This window comes from Balaenoptera acutorostrata, chromosome 1 (assembly GCF_949987535.1).
Source record: "Balaenoptera acutorostrata chromosome 1, mBalAcu1.1, whole genome shotgun sequence".
NCBI lineage: Eukaryota > Metazoa > Chordata > Mammalia > Artiodactyla > Balaenopteridae > Balaenoptera > Balaenoptera acutorostrata.
The window spans coordinates 159811182-159820109 of NC_080064.1; the positions used below are offsets into that span (position 1 = coordinate 159811182).

Consider the following 8928-nt stretch of genomic DNA (forward strand, 5'->3'; position numbering starts at 1 on the left):
ATCAGTGAGCAATTACCTTTCTACTGTGGGCAAGACAGAAATGAGCTCGAGCTGAATGAACTGAGGCCAGTCACAGGAGTAACCCAACGAAGAAGTCAGTTAATGAGTGCAGCCTTTTCCCAACACGCCTGTGGGCATCAACGCTCAGGAGAGGAAAGTGTGCTGTTTTCCTAGGAGTGAGGTGACTGGTCGGGGCAGGGTGGTTTGAAGGTGGAACCTCCTCAGAGGGAACAGCCAAGAACAAGTGGTCCCTTGGGGCCCCATTTAGCCTGAGAATGTCAGAGGGACTGTTTCATGCGGTCCCCTCCGCATATCAAGACACCGTCCACCCCGCCCCTGCATCAGGGTGCCAGAGAAGATAGGAATATAGATTTTAATCATTGTGCTGCTGCTGTTAACCAGAGTGCAATTAATCCATCCTTTGTGGATTTTGATGCCACAGTGTAAATAAGGTTTCACACAGAAACACTCTGGGGCTGTCAGTGACAAAGGGGAGGGGTGCCTCTGGTGCCTCTGGTGGGGAGGGGTGACCGAAGGAGAAATGAAGTGAGGAGAAGAGTGGGGAGCAGACCCTGGGCTGGGAGTCTGCTCCAGTCCCATCATTACATTCCCATCAGGACCCCGAGAGGCATGGGTCCTTCCTGGCCAGGGCTTCTGACCTGGACCAGTGCACGTGAACCCGACTTCCCTTCCAAGTCAGCCGCCTCCAGCTTCAGGGCCAATTCTTGCTGAGTAGATGAGGTCCAGGGCAGGCCCACAGTTGGTCACCAAAGGGGGAAGGGATGTAGACAAATGGAGAGAAGAGGGGTTGGGACCCCTGCAACCCTTCTCCATCTTCCATCCCAAGAGACCTTCAGACTAGCGCAGATCCAGGGAAAGGACAGCTACAAGTAGCTATCCTCTGGGTCAGAACTGCCCTGCCTACCCCCTATCCTGGAGATGGGAGAGGTAAACCCACAGGAAGAGAGGTAGCATATACTCCTGCTACCTACCTTTCTCTGCCTGAGCAGTAAGTGAGGGCTCTCCCCAGAGGTCACCTGAGCTCCAACAGGGGAAGGGGGATGGCAGAGTCATCGAGACTTCTTACAGTTTTCTCGGATTGGTAGGGTTTGGAGGTGGGGAGGTCATTTAGAGCCCTAGGGCCTAACCCCACTGGCTGCTGACAGGAGCTGGCATCCGGGGAAGCAGCCCAAACTACTTTGATGAGATCATTCCTCTTGTCCAGAGTGGGGTGATCCGGTCCAGGACACGATGGCTGGGCCCAGAGCCAGCTAGGAGTCAGAGACACACAGGGCTTCCACCGCATCGCTCAGACCCTGGTTGACACCCCCCACGGCCAGGAGGCAGTTCTTGACAACGATGCTGGAGCAGGCACAGCGGGGCGTGGGCATGGCGGGGAGGACCTCCCACTTGTTTTTCCCCGGGTGGAACGCCTCTGCCGTCTCCAGGACAGTGGGTTGGTTCCCTGAAAGTGCCAAGGGAACCGGACCTTACAAAGGAGTCCAGTCACCTATCTGCCCCGGGGAAGTCCCCCCATCTGGCTCCCCGCCTCTGGAAGCACAAGCAGAAGCCAATCAACCTCAACTTCCTTGGCTACAGAATTGCTCCTTCCCCACCCTTTTGTCAAACAGCTGCTTTGTTCTTCCTGCCTTCTCTGTCTTTTCATCTCAAGAGTAACTTTCTTTCCCCACCGCCTGCTTTTACCAGAAGTTTCTAGACACTACTGCCTCTCTTCTGCCCTTTACTAAGAAAGCTGCTCACATGGTCTAGCTTACATCAAGCTGCTTTCCTGTGTGGGTAAATAGGGTGTCTGTCCACACTGAGTAAACTCTGGGTTCCTGGAAGCTCTGCTGCCCATCTGTCTCTCCCCTGTTGATGTTGGGGTCCCGCCTTCAAAATACCCTAATCTCTGGGAGGTCTTATACAGCAAATCCTGAATTCATTAGAATAACTGATTTGATCAGACTGCTTTTCTACTCCGTGACAGAGCTGGGTATCCAGGGAGAAGAGAAAGAGGACCAAGGCCAATTCCTGCCACACTTTCACCTCCAGTCATTCCTGGATAGGGCCCCAGGGACCTGTGCTTGGCAAGCCTGTGTCACATGGTTATCAGTATGTCCCTTATGCTCTCTGGGCCTCAGTTTCTCCTGTGTAAGAGGACAGATAGACAGCAACTGAGGCCTGTCCATGGAGACATGACATCTAGGCTGGGAGGAGGGGAGTGCTTTGAAATTCTTTGGAGTAAAGCAGTAGGCAGGCGGTGTGCAAGGAGCCAGCACCCTCTCCTGCTCATGCAGAGTGCCTAGAGTCCAAGCACCAGAACCACAGTGCCAGCCCGGAAGATCTATCCTTACCAAGTCCTCCAGCCACTATGACCCGTCCACTCAGAGAGCCGGCCACAAAGTCTGCCCGCCGCTTCTTAAGGAAGAATGAGCGCTCCATCTTCAGCCATCCCCCTACAGGCCATGCATGATGGCAGGAGATACACAGAGAGAATCAGATGCTGACCACCCGCCCCTCCAAATACACATGAGTCCCAAACTGCTCTCACCCAAGGCAGCATCTCCACTCCATCTACCCTGTGTGCTCAGTGCATATACAATGTCTCCTGCTGTCTGAAATGACACTCTACCCTCTCTCATGCTTGCTGCAATCCAAGGAACCATAATCTCTTATGACAAATCACCTTGTTCTACCTCTGTTCTCACGGGCTTTAAGCTGGAAAGGAGGCTGACTAGAGGCAGAGAGTGTCAGAGTCAGGATCCTTCTGTTTTTCCACGAGTAAAAAACAGGAAAAAGCCCTTCCTCACCTGACTCTGGCTGGATGTTGTAAGAATGGACAATAGGTGGAAAAGGCTTTGATAAAAACAACCAACCAACCAATCAAAGGGAACCCTGTACAGATGAAAGAATTTGATCCCAAGAGTAGCCTTGAATGGAGAAGGGTGTTCAGACTCTGAAAGGCTCACCCAGCTGGGTAAGTGAGCCTGGGTGGATGGATGGGATGGGGGTAAGGTGGGGGATTCAGCCAGAAGGGAGGTGCGCAGCCGGGGACTGGTGCCCAGCTTACCCTGTTCCATGTCGAACACGTCCATTGTCCGGAGGAACTTGGGCTGCTGGTAGAGCCGACCCTGCCGCAGGCCACCCAGGCTGTACAAGCGGTCATCTAGGGTCACAAAGCTGGAGAAGGCCCGCTTGCAGGGAATGTTGGGGAACTTGGTCCAGGAGCGAGTCTCGATGTCAAAGACCTCGAAGGCGTTGACCGCGTACTTGGACTGTCGTCCCCCTGGAGGCCAGAGTAGGGCAAAGGTTGGGCAGAAGAGTAAGTCCCTGAGGACTGGGGCTGGGTTTCCCCTTCTGACTGTTATCAGATCATATAGGAAGCTCCCTGAGGGGTGGGGCAGCATGATTAACCCCCAGTGCCCAGGAGATGCTCAGCACACAGGCACTGCTTCCAACCGGAACTGACCCGGGGGAGGGAAGAAGGGCCAGACGTGGGCCAGACAACCTGTCCTTACCCATCACATAGATCTTGGAACCTCGCAAGAATGAGGTGGCAGCATATCTCGGGGTGGGCATGGGTGCTAGAGACACCCACATGTCCTTGAGCATGTCATAGTGTTGGAGGTGGTTGTGTGGACGGAGGTCCAGGCCCATCCCGCCTGCCGCGTACACTCGGTAATCTAAGGAGAAAGGCCATACAACAGACACTATGAGACAGGCCCATTGTACTCAGCTCCTACCATGGCCAGGCTCTGTTAACCCCTGGAACACAAGCACTGAAGCCCGGCCAGGTCCCAACCACCGCTCTGCCCGAGAATGGGTTGGTGGCACCATTAAAAGTTCCTGCCACAGTCAAGCCTGGGTCTTCTTGAAGCCATGTCAGGCCTACATGCCTTAGCCTCCCTTGGTGTCTGGCCCTTGGTTAAACCCGAAATACTTGCACAGAGGTAGACTGCAGTGGAGTCTAGGCCTGGACAACACTTTGCAGGTCTTATCCCCTCCATTCTCTTCCTTCCTGGGCAGCCAGAGGGATGCCAAAGAGGAGGGGTATTCCTCTGATACCCTCCAATAGTGGCCTCTTCCCCAGGCACTCCCAGATCAGAACTCTCTAGACCTAGCAGGAGCCTTTGGAAATGAGGTCAGCCCTGCTGTTATTGGCCTTGTGGGACACTGGCCTGCTGCCGTCTCTTTCTTTGTCCGGATAGGAGAAGGCTATCCTCCTTCATGCACAGGAAAGCTCTGGGCTCCAGGAGGCACCCTGCACTGAATGGGCTAGGGGTGAATGAGGGAGAGGCTTTGGAGGAGAGAAAACTGGCCCCTATAAGAAGCCCTGCCCAGAGAAGTGAGTTCCCCCCCACTCTCTACTGCTCTTGGCTGCAGGTGACACAGCGCAGCAGAGAGGATAGGCAACGCCTCCATGTTTCCCTGGGCCTCACCCCAGTACCTCACGCAGCCTGTTAAGGACACAGCCCTACCCCCAGGGCCCTCTTTTTACCCAGGGACTCACCCCTACCCGGGATTCTGTCTCCTAGTAGCCAGTCCTCCCCGCTTCTGGCTCTATGAGACTTTCATTCTTCAAGGGGATTGCAGGGATGAGTACTACTTCTTTCTACTTTCCAATCTTACTAAAGAGAGGGAAAAAAATCCCAACCCTAGCCTGTGGCTGGGAGATGGGGCCTGCTAATGAGAAATTTACCTTACACAAACTCCGCCTCTTCTATTCCTGTTTTCACCCGGACACCTCCAGCTGGGAACCCTCACATCCAGACCACATTACCATTCCTGCACCCAATTCTTACTCATCCTTTCAGAGTCACCTGGGTGTCCCTGAACTGCAAGGCTGGGCTGAGAGCGGCGGCTCAGGACCTCCTGTGGCACCTGCATCACCCTACTTGCCACACGTTACTGAAATAACCTTTGTATGTTTCTTCTTTCAATAGATTGTTAGGTTCTTGAGATTTGTTAATCTGTGGCCCCAGCAGCTGCTAGAAAGCATGGCACACAGGCATGTAAATTCTTAGTAAACTAACTATTGAACCCATTCAATGCCATAGTTAAGGGCACAGACTCGACCATCACCTGCTAGCTGCGTAACCTTGGGCAAGTTACTTAACCTCTCTGGGCCTCACATTGCTTCTCTCTAAAATGAGGATAATAATAGCACTTACCTCATCAGACAGGTTGTGAGGGTCAAAGGGGTTAATACCTATAAGGCACCTATGGTAAGGACTCAATAAATGTTGGTTCTTAATCATTCAGCCCCACTTATTGAGATCTGCAGATAAAGGACTACCCTTTCCCTCTCTATTTCCCCATGGGCCTCCGTGCCTTCCATCTTTCTTACTGGGAATTCAGGAGGCCGCATTGGCTACTCTGCCCTCAGGGATTTTGAGTTAAGAGTTTCTCTCTCTGACCTTCATTGGTAAGACCCGGGCTCCTAAAGGCAGGGATCAGATCTTCTGCCTCTTTCCTTCTTCCCTGTGACCTAGAACTGTGCCAGAGACAGAGCAGGTGCTCAAGAAATACTGGTTTCTGATCTACAGTAGACCTGACAGGCAGCTGAAATGGTTTTGCAAGAGAAGAAGGGAAGGTTGCATCCCACTAAGCCTGTCTGATCTGCACTTGGGGTCTCCTAACTCCTGCTGGGCCATTTTCCATAAAACCCTGTGTGTTTTAGCAAAAGAGCTTTCAGAGCCCCCTCTGTGCTCTGGGCTGTACCAGGCCTGAAAAGAAAGAAATGATGGGCTTGGAAAAAGCAAAATGAGAATCAAAGCTATGTGATCAGCACATGCATGCCCTGAGAACCTAGTGAACCTGGGCAAGATGCCACAGAAGCACGACCCTCAGGAACATTCTGGTGTCCACTCATCAGTGTCTCTGAGATTAGGAGGCAGATGGTGGGGAGAAGGTCCTGGAATCAGGTCCCAAAGCCCTCCCAGTGGGGCCTGGTGATGGTACGAGGATGGCATGAACATCCCCAGGACCCCAAATAATTGTCTGGAGGTGGTGGCGCTTGCAAGGAAGATTTCAGGGGATTTGGTGCTGTGGGTGGAAGGCCCAATCATTCTGCTGAATGAAGGGATGTACAGGGACATTGCACTAACCCCATTTGGCTCTCCCCTCTGGCCCGGCCTGCCCAGCTTGCTGGGAGGAACCTGGTGGGGTGGAGTGGAGCTCTGGCATCATATGGATTTACTAGACGCTTCACTTGCTGAGTCTCAATTTTCCCATCTGTAAAATAAGGCCAGCGGGTCTCTAGTTTTAGTGTCCATTGTAAAGATCAACTGGGGATCAGGAGTGTGATAGTGGCCTCCAACTCAGTGTTGGCTTCCATCCCTTTCCCCGTGGCCCCCCACTCCCGTCTCTCTGCCCGCCCTCAGCCCTGGCCCCACTCGCCTTTGGCCGTGACAGAAATGCCCATGGCGGCCTCGCGCAGCATGCTCCTCTTCTTCCACTTGCCCTCATCGATGTTGTACATCTCCACGACCTTCAGAGGCAGCTGACTGGTGCCCACACCCCCGATCACCATGATCCGCTTCCCCAGGGCGGTGACAGCCACCCCGGCCCGGGCTGTGGGCAGGGGGCGCAGGTCGGTCCACTGGTCGGCCTCGGGGGAGTAGACCTCAAAGCAGTCCACGGGGACGCCGTTGTCGTCACATCCCCCGATGGCATAGACCTGCCCCCCGGTTTCCAGCAGGGAGCAGTAGACCCGGCGGCTGGGCAGTGGCGCCAGGCGCTTCCACTGGAAGTCCTTGACGTTGGGCACCTCCATGGCAGCCCCGGGGGCCCCGCCCGCCGCGCCCCCGCGGAGCGCCGGGGGAGGTGCGAGCCAGGGGTCCGCCGGCTACTCCGCGCCCCCTCTCGCCGCCTCCATCTCGCTCCTGTTCGCCGGCTCCCGCCCGACCCCCGGCAAGGGCCCCGACGCCGGCCAGCGCTTCACTGTCCCTCAAGACTCAGCGGTCCGGCGGCGTCCGAGCCTGGCCCTGCGGGAGGAATGGGGCGAATCAAGGGCAGCCGGGCCCGGCGCCCGGGCCTCCTGGCGTGGGCGGGCGAGCGGGCTCCCAACCCCCCGCCAACTTTCAAGGGAAGACGCGGCGGCGAGGGCGCCACCCCGCGGCGGCATCAAACCCGCACCGCTTTGTCCCCCGCCGCTCCCAGCCAGCTGGTCGGAAACCCGTGGAACGCGTGGAACGCGTCCGGGGCCGGGGGCGTTCCGGGGTTCAGGGTGCCAGGCTGCCTCCCGGCGAAGCAAGGAGTTAACACCGTTCGGCGCCGCCGCCTGCCTCCCCCGGCTCTTCCTCCCCGCCAACTCCTGTCCCTGCCCCCGCGCCACTTACACAGCCAGGCCAGAGGAGTGCGGCGGCGAGGCGCAGGCAGCGCATTACCCGAGAGCGGCGCGGGGAGCAGGGGAGAGGGCGCTCTGTCCTCCCCGGTCCGCACACCGCTGTCACACGCAGAAGAGGAGAATAAATGAGCAGCAGGAAGGAGAAGCGGAACCGCCGCCGGAGGGTGGGGTGCGGGGAGGCCGGCGAGCCTGCTCCACGCACATCCCCACCATCAGCCGCCACACCTGTGCAGGAACCCGCGTGCGCCCGCGGCGAAGCGAGCCCTGACCTCTTTACAGAAGCCCTGGCGGCGCCCGGCCTGCTGGGGAGGGAAAGGGCCCGGCGGGAGACGCTCACCTTGCCTACTGTTCAGGGAAAGCGGGGCACTAGAGCCAAGTACCCAGATGACGGGGACTAGACTCCCTCCAGTGTGGGGGTGGGCGGTTTGTGTTTGTTTTGGATGAGGAGGCGGAGAGTCCAATTACCCAGTTTATCTACAGTACACAGACCCAGTTCGTGACAGCCTGGCTCAATAGTCGGCTTTGCTTTGGGGGAGGTATTATCAAATGGTTTAACCTAATAGAAGCAAGTTATGTGGGTGTGACGCACGCAGACCTGACACGAGTGCATCCGAACAATGTACACACCGACCTGCGTACAGATGCATAATTTACACATCACCTCACCCTCCACCCGGAAATGGTCATATCCACGGAGAAACTGACAGAAAGTGCACAGTTATGTGGACACACAGCCAGAGACAAAAGTGGAAACGCAAACACGTGAGTGGTCCCTCCCACATCACACCTTAGGAAGGGAAAACCTGGTTATCAAATCTTGGCCCTCAGCACCAACCCACAGGTCTTGCCAAATAATTCTTTCAAGCCATTCTGTAATGGCCTTATCAGGACAGTAGTCCCCAGTAAAAAAATTGCCCATGACACCAGTGAGCCACCTGGTGTGATGAACTGCAGGCTTGTGGGGTCCTCCCACATGGTTCCCTTGAATAGAGCCAAGTGTTGAAATGCTCAGGCTTGGGAGTCTGACAGACCTGGGTTTGAATTCTGGCTCTGAAATTATTTAACTACTCCGAGGCTCAGTTTCCTTATTTGATTTAGATTAAACTTTGTATTTTGAGATAAATCGTGGATTCACATGCAGTTGTAAGAAATAACACCTTTTACCCAATTTCTCTCAATGGTAACATCTTGCAAAACATATAGTACAATAATATCATAGCCAGGATATGGAAATTGATCAGTCAAGATTTAGAATATTTTCATCACCACAAGAACCCTTCACGTTGCCTTTTTTTTTTTTTTAATTGAAGTATAGTTGATTTACAACACTGTGTTAGTTTCAGGTGTACATTTTGCCTTTTTATACCCATACCTTCTTCCCTCTCACCCCTCTCTCTCCAACCCCTGGCAACCACTAATCTGTTCTCCATTTCCATAATTTTGTCATTTCAAGAATGTTATATAAACAGAAACTTACAGTATGTAACCTTTGGGTATTGGCTTTTTTTGCTCCCAGCATAATTCTGTGGAGATTCATCCAAGTTGTTGCATGTATCACTAGTTCATTCCTTTTTATTTCT

General features: G+C 54.5%; 1 protein-coding gene across 4 annotated transcripts; it reads right to left on the reverse strand.

Annotated features, from left to right (window-relative positions):
• Positions 1-354: 354 nt before the first annotated feature.
• Positions 355-7520, reverse strand: KLHDC8A (kelch domain containing 8A). 4 transcript variants are annotated; one of them, XM_057533737.1, is made up of 6 exons: positions 7341-7520; positions 6400-6986; positions 3519-3683; positions 3071-3286; positions 2355-2456; positions 355-1465 (listed from the first exon to the last, which is right to left on the reverse strand). In XM_057533737.1, the coding sequence occupies exons 2-6, from the start codon at positions 6773-6775 to the stop codon at positions 1272-1274; spliced, it is 1053 nt and encodes a 350-aa protein (XP_057389720.1). In that variant the 5' UTR covers positions 6776-6986; positions 7341-7520; the 3' UTR covers positions 355-1271. The 4 variants fall into 4 exon arrangements, with proteins under 4 accessions (XP_057389720.1, XP_007182861.1, XP_007182863.1 ...); XM_007182799.3 differs by lacking the exon at positions 7341-7520 and having other exon boundaries at positions 6400-7065; XM_007182801.2 differs by lacking the exons at positions 3519-3683; positions 7341-7520 and having other exon boundaries at positions 6400-7072.
• Between the last annotated feature and the right edge of the window lie 1408 nt (positions 7521-8928).

What these genes read in the sequence shown, in the direction of transcription:
- KLHDC8A (XM_057533737.1), bottom strand. Translation starts at nt 6,775, where the DNA reads ATGGAGGTGCCCAACGTCAAGGACTTCCAGTGGAAGCGCCTGGCGCCA. An exon ending in TTCCAAGATCTATGTGATGG is followed by an intron (nt 3,287 to 3,518) that starts GTAAGGACAGGT and finishes TCTGGCCTCCAG; the next exon opens with GGGGACGACAGTCCAAGTAC. An exon ending in CATAGTGGCTGGAGGACTTG is followed by an intron (nt 1,466 to 2,354) that starts GTAAGGATAGAT and finishes TGGCACTTTCAG; the next exon opens with GGAACCAACCCACTGTCCTG.